The 18755-nt window shown below is 39.6% G+C and overlaps 1 protein-coding gene across 6 annotated transcripts in view; it reads right to left on the reverse strand.

The window, feature by feature from the left end:
- The window catches only part of abi1a (abl-interactor 1a), a 39283-nt gene that overhangs the window by 7693 nt on the left and 12835 nt on the right, over positions 1-18755 (reverse strand). For all 6 annotated transcript variants that reach the window (XM_026364188.1, XM_026364184.1, XM_026364190.1 and 3 more), the window contains exons 3-6: positions 9273-9449; positions 5469-5572; positions 4864-5016; positions 439-539 (exon numbers count right to left, since the gene is read on the reverse strand). In XM_026364188.1, coding sequence (XP_026219973.1) covers positions 439-539; positions 4864-5016; positions 5469-5572; positions 9273-9449 — 535 coding nt within the window. The remainder of the gene's footprint in view (positions 1-438; positions 540-4863; positions 5017-5468; positions 5573-9272; positions 9450-18755) is intronic.

The following is an 18755-nucleotide window of genomic DNA, read 5'->3' on the forward strand; positions in this document are numbered from 1 at the left end:
ATACATCGGTCCTGCACAAAATTTCCTCAGCGGTAGCTGTGGTTCACACCAACGTATGTGCATTGTGCAAACAGCATAGCTCTGCATTCTTGTGTGTCAGTGTTTAAAGAGTACCATCCCATTTTACTCGTCAAACAGACTAAAGCACATTTTCCAGCTGTACAAATGGCTCATTTTTGGTAATCTATATGCTCAAACACCTTCTTGTCAGTGAAAAAAAGATCCTCTGCGACAGCATTCAGAACATGGGAAAAGGTAACAAAACTTGACAAAACTGAAGCTGTTAAAATTCTTCGGTGGGTCGGCACACAGGCTTCAATAAATGCCTAGAGATGCTTGAGAAGAATCCCACAATCTCACATAATACTCCAACTAGCCTGTAGTACCCATTAACTGAAGGACACTGTCATTGCATGATGTGCAGTTATCAAAGCTCACCTGGTCCAGAGTTGGGGATGGAGGGTGTAGGCACTGCGATGGGAATGCCAATTCCACTGCTGCCACTGTTCTCCCTGCTGCCGCTACCCCCGCTGCTTCCACTGTGGGAGGGGGAGACAGAGTAAAAAGGGGACATCATTTTATTCAGGGCAGCCTTCTTAATACTGCACAGCAGGTAAAACTGTGGATATGTATACGGACATCACTGCTGAGTATATGCTCCATTTAGAACTTTAAGACCGTGAAGGAAATAAAGACACAACCTCACATTTATATTGTTATTTAAAGTGTTGCTCACATGTGACTCTGTCCATATTTACACACGTTCTCTCTTACTAACCTTTTCTGTCTAGTGGCTTGCTCGGTCTGAACTGCAGAGCGACACACCCAAATGAGCAAGACACGAGTCATTCTGTGTGAAGCTTTTGGTCAGAATCAGTCAGAGCAACAGCAATAAATAAGAATACGGTCCAGGACTAAAATAAATAATGAAGCGTTTAGCATACAAGCTACCTAAAAATATGTTGCCTCAGATCCTATAATTGCCTCCCTCAAAACACTTGAACTAATTTATAGTGATTATCAAACACTGTGTATTTAGTCTAATTTCAGCTTTTATTTCGTGGTTGGTAAAGTGTGGGAAATCCTGGCCTAAATTTAAAACAACAACTTTTTAATCATTTTACATATATGGATGCCAACGTCTAAGTTTAATATATCAAACTGAACTCACTAACATCATTAGACTTTTGTATGTCAGCCCCACAACGGCCTATATAAGTCCAGTTTCACCCTGTGTGTGACCCTGGGCCTCATAAATCATTAGCTCGAGCAACTAAATCCCCCCTCCCACTTGGGCTTCCCTTGATCCTCATTTCTGCTCTAGCCCCACCTCTTCTCTTCTTTCATCCCAGATTTTCAACTGATCTCCCTCACTACCTCTCACCCTTTGCCATCCCCTGACCTTGTCCTCTCATCTCCTCATCACCTATAAGGTGATTCACCATTCGTCTCCCAAACTCATCACTCTGCTTTTCTTTTGATTCCTTCTATCCCATTGTGCCCCTGCACACTCTCACCTCCCCCCACAACTCTTTATCCCCTGTCTCATCATCCCCCTCTCCCTTCTCCCCTCTGATCCATGTCAGTCGAGCCCTGGGGCTCTTGAGGCGCATGCAGCAGGGGTTACCCCTCTGTAGGATGTTGGTGACAGTGGGAGCTAAGTGTCTATGAGGATAAAAGCTAAACAATATCACGTCAACGCTATTCTGAAGTGAACGCCGTACTTCATCCCTTCCCATCTGCATGTTTTGGATTTATCCATTCTAATCCCTCAACAACTTACCCATTCCTTCGCTAACCCATTTATCTCTTTCCCAGCTTTTGCTCCTTCTCTTTGTTTCAAAATGCTCACAGTGAAATAAAAGCACTCAACTCCATCTCTCATGCTCCACCTTCCCGTCTTGTTTATAAATCAACCGTCAGTAACACACGGCTAGCCTTTCCAGCTCAGTTGCTCACAGCTGACAAAATTCCCTCAAGCCAATGGAAAAAAAAAGGCACTGTTCTTAGTGAGCATGGATAAAAAGTAAAAACTAAATGTATAAAGTATGTGCTCAGGCATTGTGACATGATAAGACTTGACAGAAGTGAGAAAAATAGACGTACAATGTAGCCCAGAGCATAATCTAAGATGAAAAAAGATAGAAAGCTCTTTGTTTGCGAGCCTAAAAGTCATTGAGGCTTTGGAGGCACATAAATAACCTGAAGCTTTTAAAAAGAGGTTGATGAACATGAAAGTTGCTGTAATCACAGCAACAACGTGACTTAGTTTATTGCCCTTCCTAAAGAATGACTATATATAAAATACTATTCATAGATTATTGCAAAATATCTTCAGACTTTCCATTTAGAACTTAATGTTCAGTGATGCTCACAAACAAAACAGAGCTTGTAAATTTTAAGAATGGTTTCATTAGGGGTAGAGCACAGGCAAAGTTATTTTTAAAAGATTACACAGACAACTTTGCTATTTCAAGCTTTGGGTTTTAACTGGGTCACTGGGAGAATGTGTGTGCAACATATATGCACCCTCAGACCATTCAATTAAGGTCAGGTCAGCTACTTCACATATTTAAACAAATGACATATAAAGGTAATGAATTAGTTTAATCTGTGTGAAGCTACCATTCTGATGCATATTAAAAAACAGTCACTTAGATTCAGTGTTGTTCTACGCCATTTTGAAAATGGCTTCTGAGTGCAGCATCAATTCTCAACTGGAAAAGAGTATTTCACGCACTGGTAACTAATTAAATTTAATTTCTTTTTTATTATGAAATTAAATTATGGGAAATGACATCCAAAGCCCCACAAATGCAGATAGACTGGGTCTTTTGTGGTTAGTTGTCAGAGCATTAACCCTTTGGCCACCAGGGGAGCCCCTTATTACTTTCACTACTTATGTTTTGTTTGGTTTAAAATGGATGGACTGGAAGAGCAGAACTGTGACAAATGCAGCCGAGGAAGGCTGAGGGTGGTTGTGCAAAAACAGCTGGCACAATTTTCAAGAAGTGCAGAGAGCTTCTGTGACACGCAAACAAGATGAAATCACATCGGGCAACTACTTTTTTTTTTTTAAATAATGTATACAGTTTTGTTCATGTTTCATTCACAAAGCCATTTATACTCTTAAATGGATACTGTTCAGTTTAGATAGCTTAGGCAAGCAACCATATACCAGCAGTGTCAGGACAGCTTTGATGCTATGGTCATTGCATTGACCCTGTTTGCTAAAGACAATAATACCTGTATTTGATGGTGTAAGCTATTCCACAGAAAGATATGAGGTAATAACAGGCATCCTAAGGATGCCTATATTGAATTTAGACCTCAGTACAGGATGGCAGAGACTGATGAGCTGAATAAACTCAGTCGACTTTGAGCCAGTGTAATCAAATAGTGATGCCACAGCAATATTAGCTGAAGCACAGTGGGTGCAGCCCGACTAGGAGGACAGCATCAGTTTGTCAAAGCGACAATGGGAGGATGCTCAGCAGCCATTGTTTTGTTGTTACTGCACAGCCTGCAGGTAGTTCAAACCACAAATTACAAGGTTATAATTGATAAGGTAGTAAGGGACACTGAGAAACTTCAGTGAATGAGCAGTCTTGAAAACATACATAAGCGACTTGAGAAAATAAAAAATAATATTTATGAGCTTCACAGTCAGCATAACAGGCTTTTTAGCTAATGAGGCCACTTCGCTCACTCGTAACTCAAATTTGATCAAAGTCACTCCCTTTTATGCCTGTGTGGCGATTTCTAGGGAACAATCATTGAGAGCCGTGTTCATGGTTTGAATGCTGCAGTTGAAACACCTCTTTATATCAGTGGCTTTTACAGATATTAATATTAGAGTGATTCAGGCCCTGGTGAGAAACCTTCCAAGCCTTGTCGTGACAAATGCTGGATTGAGTTTAACAAAGGAGAGGAAGTGGTATGAAAATGCTCTAAGATATTGAAGTAAGTGAAGAGATTGCAACTTTCTGAAATGAAGTGTTTTTAGAGAGATGGGTTTCTAAAATTAATGAAATGTAATGGCGTAGCTAGAACACTTAGTCGTTGATATGCAAAAGGGGGAAAAACTGTATTAAGTGCCCGTCTTTCCATTATAAGCTGTGCGCAGTCATTAACATTTGCATTGTACACACACTAAACTTTTATTCCTTAAATCACTTCATCATGTCAGCAGGGGGCAACAGTGTCAGTCAGACTGATGCCATTAAGCCACTACAAATTCCATATTAGTTACAAGCTTTAAGATCAGGTTAGATTTACTTAAATGTTCTACATAACTAAACTTAAATTTTCTTAGTAAAACTCCTCTACATTTTGTTCACAGATTCTCCTTCTGCCTGAATTTACTTCTTGGTTATCTACTTCGGTCTACTCTGTACTTCTTGTCAAAGGCCCTGTTAACATTATGTTACAGCAAGAGACACAACACTGGTGGAGATGTGTAGTCTTACTGCTGACTCAATGAAACACAATGCAGGAAGACCAGATTCAGTAAAAGATCAAGCCTGCAAACAGAAGAAACAATTTACATGCAGGTGGAGAGATTCAAACTATCTCACATGGATGCCACAACTGTGGGAAGTTACCACAGCAACAATCATTTTATTCTGTCACAACTCAGCGCGTCTGATATGTAGCAAGAAGAGAATAGAATCAGGTTCACTTTTTTCGCCAGATGACCCAGCGGTTTCTGCCTGAGCCCTCAGTGTCAGCAGCGCTGTTGTGCAATACAGTGGTCTGATTTACGTAAATTTACATGTAGTGCTGCTGTCTGTCTGAACGCAATGGAACATATGAAGCAGAGAAAAATAACCTGCATATGCACAAATGCATTTGTTTTTCTACCTGTGTGTGCGTTGCCTCTGGTTGAGTGATGCAGTGCGTCCTGGGCTGTGCTGCTGGCCATGCTGGCTGCCTAGTCGGGCAGGGCTAGTCATGTAGTCGTTGGGCACCGTAGGCGGCTTCACTGGCTCCAGAGTCTTGTAGGGTGTGTTGCGCCTGCAGGAAGCACAAATAATGATAAATCAAGGCCAGAACCGATCATAATTCAAAATCCCACTGTCAAAACTAAGGTGGTTTTCACTAGAGCATTGTAAATCCTATCAGTTTACACAGCTGGGTGCTGTGTGCTGCAGACTGGATGTGAGAACATCAGTTTCCCTTTTGAATTAATATCTGATTAGTGTCACCAGCTGCTGCTGTGCATTAGAAGATGACTGTCAACATCAGGGCACCTGTTTTCAGGTAAGATCCCTCACTTTTCCTTTTGGTTTTGTCATTTTGAATGTGCCTGAGTCTAGACACCATGATCCTGAGGTATCTTTAAGTGTTCAAGTAGTATTATAGTATTTATATACTTGAAGTAGAGTTTTTTTTAATGCCCCCCACTTCCATGTTTGATAATTAGAGGATTAGTCTGTGTTTCATGATGACTAAAATGGAAATCTTACCCAAGTGTGCCACGCCCTGACATGGGAGGGCTGGGTGGCTTCTGTGTCGGCGGATTGGTCCTCGATAGTGTTCCTCCTCTGATTGACTGATTGTTTCCATGTTGCTGTGGTCAGAAGGAAAAAGTAATTCAAGATGCTTATTTAACAGACACTTTAGGAAGTCACGTGATGAAAATCTAATGTTACAGGCTGCCCAGACGAGAACTCTTCATGTAATGCTGGAAGAGTTATGTAACATCAACCCAGCTTGTGTTTAACTTGGTCACGGGGTAAATGCATGTTGGAAACCTCTGGGTTGTTCCAACATGGCCTCTTGCAACATGTGTCCAAAGGAGCAAACAACTAACAAGTAACCAACTAAAATAATTTAAGCTTTAATAGGAATCGGATTTTAGAGTACTGCATTGGTGTTAGCATGTTTTCAGTATATAGAATATATTGACAGTTGTCTAGGAAGCCTGTAAGTATTTTAACATTTATGGACAACTACACAATATGTAAAGTAAATGACGACAGCTGGGAAATTGACAAAGGGGTTGTTACAGATCCTTACACTGTGCTCTTGACTAAAAGGACTACAGGTTGGTTAATTGGAAATAACATGGGAAATGACAATAATCACATGTACAGGGATTTGGTGTGAAAGGGAGCGGACGAATCCATCTACAATACAGCAAAATGGGTAACGAGACAAACCAGACTTACCTTCGCTTTTAGCCACTTAGTGTGGGCAAAGAAAGAAAGGAACACAAAAGAGAGAGAGACAAAAATAGGTTTAAGTCAAAATAATCACGTCTAAACAAACCAGCAGAAGTAAAAGAAGCAAGACCTGGGCTTGCCAGCAGTTACAAGTCAAACTACCAGAAGAAATCACAGTGGCTCCTGACTCTCTTTACTCAAACCTACAACAACCAGTGCAAGTTTTAGCTTAACAGGTCGTCTGAGACCATACGTACTCAAGGAATTGATATTTTCTGAATATAAGAATCTCCCTGGCACTTGTCAAAGAGAAAATAGAGCCAGCGTAGCACCGGGGTTGATCTGCAGTTTGACAACTTCAGAGTCAAGCGGTTCATCTATAATGCAGTGTCTCTGGTGGCGTTTACAGAAAGCACTGTAGCAAGACCATGAGACACAGAGAGAAACTGAAACCAAAAGCAAAATTCATAGTATAGGTCACTAAAAGTAATCTCTGCCCCTGTAAAGCGGAAAACAGCTTTAGTGCAGCTATTAAAGGTAAATTTCACAGTTGGGTGTGGAGCTAGACCAGATTCAATTTCCAATATAGATCATACTAGAAATGCTGATGCTTACTATTCTTACTATTCTCTATATAACTGGCAAATGCTGTATTTCAGTTTTGTTGCACAAACCAGTGCAGTGTGCAAATGCTTTAGTAACATTGAAGTTGAATTATGGACAGACAGGTTCAGATTAAGGTCATTATCAAGTACAAAAAAGCTTAGCATGTTGGGATGGGGTGAAAAACTAGAGCACTGCGGTCTGACAGAGCAGGGTGAGTCTGCTGGGTCAGAGATCAGTATAAAGGAGAAGCACATGCTGAGGTCAGGAGCCAAGGATGATAGTAGAGTGGTAGCATCTGACAAGGATCTATATATTTGTATTAATTGTCATTAGCAAAGGATTAACAAGAAACAATGCACATATAATCTAGAACTGTTCTTTGACTCAGTAAAACAATAAAAACAACTTCTACTGTCTCTTTAAACTAATCCTGCAAACTCATAACTGACACACTTTTTGTCAAAGCATTGCAATCTAACTTCAAAGATAACACCTGACATCATCACAACTGGATTCCTAAAAGCCGCGCTGACAAGATTAAACATCAGCCGACTGGAAGAATAAATCTCATCTTTCATATTAAAGCTAAAAAGCATCATGTCACCATCAGCATGCAGGACTGACCTAATGTGTCAGCTGTGAGATTCCAGTGATTACTGATATAATTCTGCTGTGTTCAAAGATGAATCCACCCATCTATTGGATGCATTTCTCTTTTCTCCCAATTCCTCATTTTTACCCTTAACTGCTTTGCAAGATCTGAGAACAGCTTCTAATTAATAATATATGTAAACGCTACAAGCTTTGGCTCTAAACTGTCCAAACACCACATTTAAAACCCTTATGTCAACACCAGCACACACATATGCACAGTTAGTGAGTTTTGCAGTTAACTGGACCCAATAGAAGTGACTTAAACTCCCATTAAAGTATTGATCCTGGTCAGCAAGGAGATCGACAGCAGCCATCAGCGGATGCCATATGAATTACCGTAATATGGAGTATTGATGTTGAATATAGATTGGCTTTGGGCTGTGACATGAAGAGGAGGCGCATGATTTAACCTCCAGAACATTGACTAGTATGTATATATGTATACATTTATGTATATAAATGTAGAATAAACGTATGTAAAAAGGAAACTTTGCTCTCAAAGAAGATGTCTAAAAGCAGCTAACCTCCAGTTATCCTCATTTCCAATCTGAATCTGACACAACTGAGACTAAATTGTGGCCGATTCGTGTGGAAATCACCATGATTTTATTTGCATTTTCCCCACAATTCTACCAAGTTTTATTAAACATTACTGTAATTACTATATCTGAAAAGCATGGGATATGAAAACTACACATTTTCACTCTGAAGCACACAAAATGTATTGTTTTTCTGGATGGCACTTTTATTAAAGGGAGAGAATTAGTGAATTTCCAAAAATGGTAAACTTTTGCTTTAATCTGAAACTGTTATTGTGTGTAAGAAAACACTATCTGGTACATTTTAAAGTACATATTGTTCATAGAAATTGGTGAATACCTGGTCCCTGTGTTAGGGAACATGCTGAAATAAAATGCTTCACTCCACATTAGCAACACACATTTCCACCGTGACAGAAGAGTCAAATGTAATTCCCTACACAGTAAATTGAAAGTGGCACAATGGCTTTTATGCTGCCTTATCAATACCTGTAACACTACTGGGACGATAATGACGGGCCTCTAATCCAATCTGTCTGACAGCTGCAATTGATTGACTGATTGATGGGGCAGAGAATGTTCAAGGGGTGGGGGGGGGATCGCGAAAAAGCCTGCTGCCATTGGGGATATTATGTCATTAGTGCCACTGTCAGGCCGACCCAATGACCCCTGAAGTGAGTCCTAATGGCAGATAGGGAGTAAAAATGTCACTTTGATCGACTTGGGAGAGTCTCTCGTATCAGAAAATCTGCCATTTCTCTGCCTTTCAGATTCTACTGATGTGAAAATAAACCACAAATCTAATTGTAACAAAATCATTCCTCTGCGATGGTTCAGAGAAACTCGAGAATGAGATTATGAGTCCTGTCTTGGCCTAAGTGCCTTTAAAAACGTCCCACAAATTTGTCTCCGCTCACCATTTTCACAACACTCTAAGAATAGAGCCATTTTCTGAAAGCACTTTTCTTAGTTCATTTCCACCCCCAATTCATTCCCACCAACCCACGCTGAAAGATATTCCTGTAGGGTCAGAAGGGGGTGCTTTCAGAAGATCAAAGAGAAAGCACAAGAGATGGAGTGTGAGCGAGAAAACGAGTCAAAGTGGGAGAGAGAAAAGAGAAGAGGGAGACAGGAATACCTCTGGCAAGAAACAGAAGAGAGGAAAGTGAAGAAAATTAGATATAGTAGAACAGGAAAGTGGAAGAACAAGAAGAGAGATAAAGTAATGGAGTGTGGAAAAGAGACTGAGACTAGATTTTAAGCACAGAACAAAATTCGCCAAATAATAAGGTATGAGTAAGATTACCTTAACACCGTGGCCAACATCATCCAGTACATTGTAGTCAATGGGCTTCCTAATGTACCGCACCGGCCGCTCCATATTGGCCGGTGCTATGATCTTATGGGTCCTTGCAGTGTTCTTGTTGATGGTCAGGATTCCAATCTCCCTTCTGGCCACTTTCTCTTTATGGATGTCCACCGTCTGTAAATGACACAGCGAAGAGAGAAAGCAGATGTGATGGAAGCGACCGTGGAAACACGATGACGCCGAGTGAACTGGTCATACAACAGTTTAAGAAGGTCTGATTAAATCATGTGGCTGTGCTTTTCATCACCGGGGTCTTAATCTTTTTACAACAGCCGGTGCACACTAAGAAAATCGATTGTGGTACAAACCAGAGCCTGCACAATAATGACAAAGGCTTGTGTCTCAGAACACCTCTGGCTTTAAAAAGTCATTGATTAGAATTCATTTACAAGTCCCGAATTCCCAATGTGACAGTGTAAAACAGGAAAACATCACGAGCGATGAGTTAAAAAGTGATGTTCTAATTATAATTAATAATTGTGTATTTATATAATATTCTCATCAGTAAAGCATGTCCTTTCATTGTCCTTTTGCAAAGTGCTATGGACAAATTCCAATGCATCACAGGACATAAGAAACAATATCACTGTAATCAATGCAAAAACATTTCATAGACACAGCAGCAGTGAAAATAAATAATTTTAAAGCTGTATTATTAAACTTTGCACACTGCTAACTCTTAATGGCAAATAACATTTTTGAAAAAGTGAACTCAAACAAGTTATGTTTGATACCTTGTATTTTAGATGTCTGCATTCAGACCTTGAAGTTTCTGAATCTGAATTTCTGGAAATACTTCACTGCAGCTGCTTAAAGAAGCATTTTTTCAAGTTTTATGTGTCTCATATTTTGGACAAAGTGTACATTTTTTCTGTTCACATTTTTATTTTTCATACATACATATTAAAACATTTATTATCGATTCCACAGAAAACAGCAGCCCACCCCTGCTGCACTTTCTCACTCCCAGAGTTCAGAGTAACTGCAATGTCTGCTGAGGGCAAACCAGTTAAACGATGGTCTCTCCCAGGATGGAAAAAGTCAGCGACCAGCGCCAACAGAGGATTCCTTTCATGCCACAGGGATCGGGAACTGGACTGAGTTCTGTCTCGTTATGCCTGGCCAAATACGCCTTCAAGTAGATCACCCACCCCAGAGCTCAGAGCTTCAATTGAGTTAAGTGGATATCTCTGGACAACATCAAACTGTGATCAATGACAAAAGACTGAGAACTGAGACACATCTAGACAGACACATCTGCAAGGACTAATGCAACACGCATTGTTACAGAACATGCAAGGGAATGAGAATATGGACTAAAATTTTATTTCATAACAGGCAAACTTGCTCATGCGTAATTGCTCCCATAGAGACCTCCACTACGAAGGGAAACCTCATTTCTGTTGCAATGCTCGGTGTGTGTCTGAGGCAAGAGAGACAACAGGGTGTTTATTACAATAATCTTTTTTTAACCTGAGTTGGGCTGCAAGCATACAAGAGGCCCCTTAATGTGAAAACACAACTGCAGTGACAAAGTCTTACAGATAAGCTGAACCAACCACTGCACAAGTATTCCCTTTTAGCATCACATTAAACTCCAGAGTGTCAGAGCTCTGCTTGGACTGGAGCTAATAGCTTGATTCCACAGCCCAGAGATGATGCTCAAATTGCAAATGGTGCAATTTGTCATGAATGATGACACTCTGGAAATAACTAGGCCAAATTCTAATCAGTCTATTTGATTTCCATTTGCAGGGAAGTGATGGGATTCAGTGATTGGGTGTGATGGAACCTCACTATTATCCCAACATGATGGCTACTCCTTTAATTGTAATAAAGACCACAGTGGACTCAGAGACATGGTATGATGATAATATCATGGAGTAGTAGATGTTTTCAGCAAAGACTCAACTCTAACTAAACAAGAGTACTGTTGATTAAATACAACAGTATTTAATCAATACTGATTAAATATTGCAGCTATACTGAAAAAAGCATCTGGTCTTGGCTGAAGACAGTCTCCTTTATCAGAGAGCACCATATTGACAAACATCATCACAGCTGGCAAAGGAAGGAAGCGAGAAGTCGACATAGTGTGTGACTTTATTTCCTTCCTCTATTCCGTGAAAATAGCCTTGCTGTAACAGTTTTGGTAATTGTTACACAAGTGTCAACAAAAGGGTAAGTTCAAAACCATCGTCTTAAGCAAACTTGCAGTCAGCAACCAGGAGTGCTATGTTAATCCAGTGACCACTGTCAGAAGTGTTAAAAGAAAGTGACAAATATGCAAAGTAGAGAGGGGCGCATATTTATTTTGCCCCTTTCAGCTGACCCAGTGAGGAACTAGCCACCTAATAGCCTGTCTCTTTCCTCCACCATTTCTTGATCTCAATGATCTCAGTGGTTCATCTGTTGAGTTGAAGAAGCCTGAACTCTGAATACATCAAGCCAGACTGAAAGGCAGTCAATTCACATGTATTCTCCACAACTGTCACCCAAATGTTCGAGGCCTGTGCCTGTTTTCCCAGGATAATGAGCAGTTTTGGCTTCGGTGTTTGGCTTCTCTATCAGCTACAGGCTTTTAGGATTAAAGTGCCACCTTCTCTTTTTACTTGTCACCTCCATTATACTCCTCTAGTTTCTCTTCAGCTTCCTTTTAGTTTCGTCTTTTCTCTGTCCCTTTAATCCCCCCCCCCCACCTTAATGCTTCCCATACCCGAGAAAACTCAGCCACCTACAGTATATGACTAGTTTGAGGATCTAAGTCATACACAGAACTGCTGCCAACGCCATCATATTCATCCACAAGTTCTCACCAGGCAGTAAGAAAATCCTAGACCATTTTGGACTGGGAGAATTTATCCCATTTTAGGTTACAAGTGAGTCAGCACAGTGGTTGTCACATTGAGATTCTTATTGTGTTGTTAGTAGCAACAAGTGCCATAATATTTGTTATTTATTTGTTTCTTTTTGCCGCTTTGCTTAAGGCTATACATGGAAAGCTATTTTAAATCTTAGGACTACAACACCAAAGAATTCAATGACGCAACACTGATGTGCTCACCAACCCAGGCGGTCTGAGGTCACTTTCTTGTTACCGAAGTGATGATGACAAATGATGTTACACTGTTAAATACAGCTTCCTCTATGTAGAGTCACTGCTAAATAGAAGCAAGTGTTTGAATGCATTCTGGTCTGATGTTTCAATCTGTTATTTGCCTGAATTTCTTAGGCAAAGAAGGTGACTGTATATAATTAGGAGGGTGGGACAGCTTAGCAGCTGCTAATCAGCCCTAACTTACGGCTTTGTTTGCCTAAAGATTTTGTCAAGTGTAGGATGAAATTCAGTCCATCGTGCCTGACTGAAGGGAGCATTTCAGTAATTGGGATGTAAAATAGGGATAAACTAGTTTTTGATCAGTGGTTGAAGAAGTACTCAGACAATTTACTTACGTAAAAGCATCATTACCTCAATTTTAAAAAACAGGTCCTGCTTTCAAAATAATACTTAAGTACAAAAGTAAAAAAGTATTTAAAAATATACTTTAAGTGCCAAAAGAAAAGTTTACTTTATGCAGAACAGATTATAAATATTGATAGATTAATGTGCTTGATGTAGCAGCTGCTAAAGTTGGAGCTTATTATACTCTGATCATGGTTTTTGAACAAAATTATTATCATTTTAATCCCTTTAGACGCTGAAGAGTCATTTTCTTACACTGGGAACCAATAAACTCCTATGATTATACTGTACTTTGTATTTGATTTTAGTGATTTTAGAATCAATTTGACACCGTATCTTGTCAGAATTAACCACAATGGAGACAATCAGGACAGTTTGTAAAAGTTTTGAATAAATATTTTGATGAAATTCCATGTACCTCCATTGTGTATTGTTCTCTGTGTGTTTGCTATGTTTCTGACTCTGTTTGCCCAAAAGCTTAATGTAACTGTGCAGGAGCTTTGATTTCTTTTCACTGACACCTCTTTGACCAAGCCTCTCCCTCTCTCCCTCTGATTTACTCTGCTCAAACAACCAGGCAGGGCAGGAGTATTTGGGAAACAACTCACATGCGGCAACAACAGCAAAATGGGGAAAACTATTCTCAGAGCGATTTTATATTCAATCAAATGAGCAGGGACAGACTTTCAAAATCTGTAGACTTTGATGATGATGATATCATCAATAAAATGCCAGCTATGTACAAATACACAAACACAATGTAGATGTACTGTAAGGAGGGCTCTTACATACAAGATACTAGACAAATACACCCTATGTACGAGTGACTAGGCAGACCAAACAAATGTGCCGATGCTTAATGACAGAGTTTGACTGCAGATGATTATAAGATTTGAATAACTGTTGCAGCAAAAAAGAAATACATCTTCATCCTGCTACTCAGAGACACCACACACAGTACTGAAAAGTTTTTTCCCATGATATGCTGTCCAAGAACATAAGTACATGAACTATTTTCACTGGCATGTAATATCATAAACCACACAAACTACATGACTGAGAAGAAAGACGTGGCTGAGGGTCTTATTAAAGGCCAGCCCTGGCTGAGAGCTACGATAAGCTTGTCTTTACAGCAGTCCAGGAATTGGAAATCCTTGTTCTGTGGGATTACGAAGGGATAATAACTACGAGGCACATGTCTGTTAAACACATCTGAACCTCAATTTCAAACTTACTGTGGACTCATTTATCACAGTGGTTGGAGTACCTAACAGGTGAAGACAGTCTAATGAGGACACGAACGTCTCTTATTTTTACAGGGAAAAGTTGACAGAGCATGAATGCTCTATGATTCACACTCACTCTATTACACACATTCATTCCTGAGAGTGGATTTGAACAACTTGTGAAGCCAAATGCACTCCAGCAGTTACTTTATGACAGAGTGCTGCAAAGGCTGAAGTAGCCTTTTTCTGCTGCATCCAACATCTCTCAACCTACGGTTACAGTTTTTTACAGATTAATTTCCTAAGCTGTCAAACTATTCCTTAAACTGTACACAGTTTTAGGAACTAGAAGCAATGCAACACCCCCCAACTTTGTGCTAAGCCCAAACGACTGCTGAAGCAGAGCAAATGCCTCTTTGTCTAGTCTGTTTCACAGCGTGATTACAGCCAGAACATCTGAAGCCTGTCATCTGTGGAGTCAAACAGTTGTCCAAAGGCCCTGCAGTGGGGATGTGTCCATGAGCAGTCAGTGCAACACAGAGCAAGTCAGAGCTGTCATCTGCATTGTGAGCCAAAATGCAGGGTCAAACACCCCATGGGGAGATTTCTGTTTGGCAGCATCTTGTTAAACATCCCTTAAAAACTAGATTCTTCTGCTACAACTCATGTGAAGTATGAGAAGCAAAGGTTGTAAGGACTGGACAAGTGTGAAACCTTAGGGGGACAGTTTCTCTCACTCTCCTAGCAGAGAAAACATAAAATATAACACTATTAAACAGAGTCAGGACAGCAAGCCAAGACTGATGCTTTGTTTGCTAACACAGCACATATGGAAACACCTTGGCTGGCTTTTGCCGGTCTAACTTTGGGTTATGGCCAAAACAGCATTCTGGCCTGAGGTTTACATACAGGCTCAGAGTGATACCAGGCATCAATAGAGATAATAAACACCAAAGCCACATATCAGCTACACATTCAGTCTTTTGAGGGGGGAAACATTATTTCCTAATCATGAATGTTTATAAAGAGCTGTCAAATAACTGCATTCATTACTCTTACACAGGGAGGAACTGCAGAACAGAGGTGCAATGATGAGACGTAATTGCAGAGGGTTGTTAAGTGGGAAAGAATGCGCTGGCAATGATAATCACACTCTGCAGTGGCAAGGGGAAGAAGGAAGGAGAGGAAGTAACCGCAGAGCAGAGGAGCTGATGATTAACTGAGTAACATCAGACACGAGTCTTTTCACATCATAAAACACTCCATTCGAACGTCTGTTCATGCAGGACAGAGTAGTTATGAATTCCTTGGATGATGAATCAAATAGAGCTTTGCAGACAAACCCACACCAACTCTGACATCAGATTACAGATCAGGTGTCATTCAGGTGCCATTTAGGTCTTCACCTTTACTGCTAGGAAACTGTGATGGCCATTACTCACTTTTAAGTGGCATTTAAAAAGACCAAGCAAGTTACTGTAGTCCTAAATGGTAGCATGTGACATTTGTGCTGCTTAGTACCAATAAACTATTCCACTGGTATTCAATAATAAAAGTATAGACAGCTGATTGGCTCAGTTAGGCTGATGATGTCATAGGTCTTCATAGCAGGGTAAATTTGACAACAACACAAACAACTGCCAGTTCTGCTATCAGAAAACCTCCTTTAATAGTGGATTAAAGGCCTCCAAACAACTGATGCCACAAAATCAGTTAATTAAACAATTTTCATAAACAGTCAGATCTTTCTATTGCACTTTTTACTTTCAATAGATGTAGTTTGGAAATCCTTGATCAGCTGAAGCGATTATTTGTTTGTCCCATTCGTTCAATAGTAAATTAATCTGCAACACTGATTAATTAAATTAAGTCTGAATATCCCTTTTTGAACACAAACATTGGGCTGACTCATGGGATCAGAAGAGAATACTGTGTAACTGTAGTAAGTGCATTTCACTTACTACAGTAAAGCACACAGTTGAGGGAACAAACTGGGAGTGTACAGTAGGTGTGTGTGTGTGTCAGCTGTTTTCAGCCTGTTGCTGTACTGATTCATCACTGTGGTCACTGGGTTCAATCAGCAAGCCGATTGGCCAGCGCCAAGTAAGAACACGAGCCATTGATATCACTGCAAACACAGTGATGCTGGCAAAAATTGTTGTAAAAAGCTTTTTCTACAATCAAATTCATCAGTGATATCAACATACAGTCAGCTGTTCTTTAGGTTAATAATATTCAGTTATTAATTAATTAACTAATTAACAATAAAAGGCCAATTTGTGGTATATGGGAACTTTATAGAGCATTTTACTGATGCTGTATTGTTGTCCAAATACTCAGCTTAGGGTATTGCTGATCCGTTTCCCCACTATTGTTGCCTGAGACTGAGTCAGTGTTTCCTCTCTGAGTGACATGCTGTCATAAGACAGATGTGGAAAAATTTTTTCACCTTAATAATGTTCCAAAGGACAATTCAAAAGAATTTACCAAAAATTGATGGGGATTTCTAAGAGAAAGACTAACTACAAGAAAAGGTCTGGGTCACATGCATACAAAAGGGTTTCATGTATAGCTCAGCATGAGTGGGTGGGTGTTGGTGAGTGTGAATGCATCACTTGCTATTTTTAGGTTGCAGATCTTTGCACTCAGTTCATCGGTAATGATCCTATTTGTGTTGCAGGCTCATATGTAGCAAGGCTACATACCTAAGACTTGCACGTTATAGTAATAACAATACAATAATAATACACCATAGCATAGCATTTAAATGTGTGACTATGAAATGTGGAGGTAAAAAAAAACTAATGAAACTATCAGTTGGATTTGACCAGCTTGAACTCCCTAAGGGTAAAAATATTTGTTTGCATGTGTGCTTTACCCCAGGGAATAATAAAATGTCATCATGCATGAACCCCGCACACTGTCAGAAGAACAAACTCAATACCAAAGTAAAAGTGAAAGCATTTGCTAAAAAAAAGAAAAGAAAACTACAATACAGCAAGTATATGCTTGAAAATGAACAAAGAAGTACTACTATAAAGTACTCCACTATGTACTAAAGTACTACAAAATGTTATATTTTAAACAATGTTGCATTTGATAATGTTAAGTCTAGTCCAGATTCAACAATGATGGAAAGAAAGATAATGAGGAAAAAAAAAAGCTGATAGTCCAGTACTTATGTAAAAGTACTTGAGTGAATGTAATGTAATGAAACTTATTACCTCTAAGTTTTATACAATTTAAAGCTGTAGTTCTAAAAAAATTGAAATGTATTTTTTATCATTAAAAGATTATTTATATTTTATGGCCCAAAAATCATAATGGTAAACCTAAAATTAAATCTATTAAAGGACTTTTTTTCTTTTTTTTTTTTTTATTCATCCTGAAAAAAAAAAAAAAACTGTACTTCACCTATCAAACAGTGACCATAAATCATAAAAAGGTCAGAGGAGCTACAGAATAAACATACTCTATGTGTGCATGTGTCCTCCCCACACACATTTCTCTTCTCTTCACTCTCTGCTCGGGATATCAGAGAGAGGTTCTCAATTTGAGCCATTTTCTTCCGTTGGACAGACAAAGCGCTCCCTGTTCGCAGCCTCTTAGCAGCCACTTCACACACAGCACAAGGTGGAAGCCCCGCAAGCTCCTCTATTCTCCCATCAGCCCTTTCGCCTCCAACATTGCAGCGAGACCACAGATTGTGAATAATTGTGAATGGCGATGAGAGCAGGGGAGGGGACACACAAACACCTGACAGCACACACAAACATTTGTGCATCTGTAACTACACAAGGATAAGTACGTAAAAAACATGAAGGCATGTTTTCCTACTAAGATAGCAGCAATATTCACGTTAATACAACACAATGATTGTCAAATGCACTTCTGAATTAACAATTTGCAGAGGCTTGATCAAAAATGTCAGTTATTGCTAAAAGCTTAACAGTGATTTTTTTTTTTATTATTATTTTTTTATTGGCATTTTAGTGCTGGCATTAAAACAGAGTCCAAACAAGGATCTCAAGCTGAGGGCTGAAATACACAACAGGATAAGAAAGCTGAATGCTCATTAATTCACTCAGGAATGAGCTGATTAGAATGAGTCTAGACAGAGATGTAAGCTGTAACTTGACTATATGTCAAGTTACAACTTTCCAAATACTGTATTTCCTGCTTCTCAAACATTAATATGATTGTAATGTGAAATTAGCAGTTTCAGTTTCATTACTGCTGCTGGTTAAAGGCACTTTAAAGACAAAAAATACAAAAGAAATGCTCTAAAGATAAGCTAAGTCAGATAAGCCTAATTGTGCAACTAATTTTTTCCTTTATCGCCTTCTTAACAAGTCGGTCAGCACATGGTGAATGAAAGATAAGATGTGCTATTTTACTGTAAAATAAACTTGGCATCCAACTGAGAGGAAAGCATCAGCTCCTGTCGGAGAGATGCCACCACCAAGCACACACCCTGACCAGAGCGAGCCCCATGTAAATGTGGGCAGACTAAAGGAAACGGCCATGACGCCAGGCAGTGTCTCACCACACGCTGACTGACACATTAATGTGAGAGAGTCACATCCTGAGGGATTTTAAACTTCAGACATAGATGGATTGAGGCTTAGGACAGAAACTGAAGGGAAGGATTAACAGGAAAGGTGTTGATTATGCAGAGCTAATGTGTTTATTCATGCTAAGGAGATTATTTAGCATATTTATCAAATGGCA

Source organism: Anabas testudineus, chromosome 2 (genome assembly GCF_900324465.2).
Source record: "Anabas testudineus chromosome 2, fAnaTes1.2, whole genome shotgun sequence".
Taxonomy (NCBI): domain Eukaryota; kingdom Metazoa; phylum Chordata; class Actinopteri; order Anabantiformes; family Anabantidae; genus Anabas; species Anabas testudineus.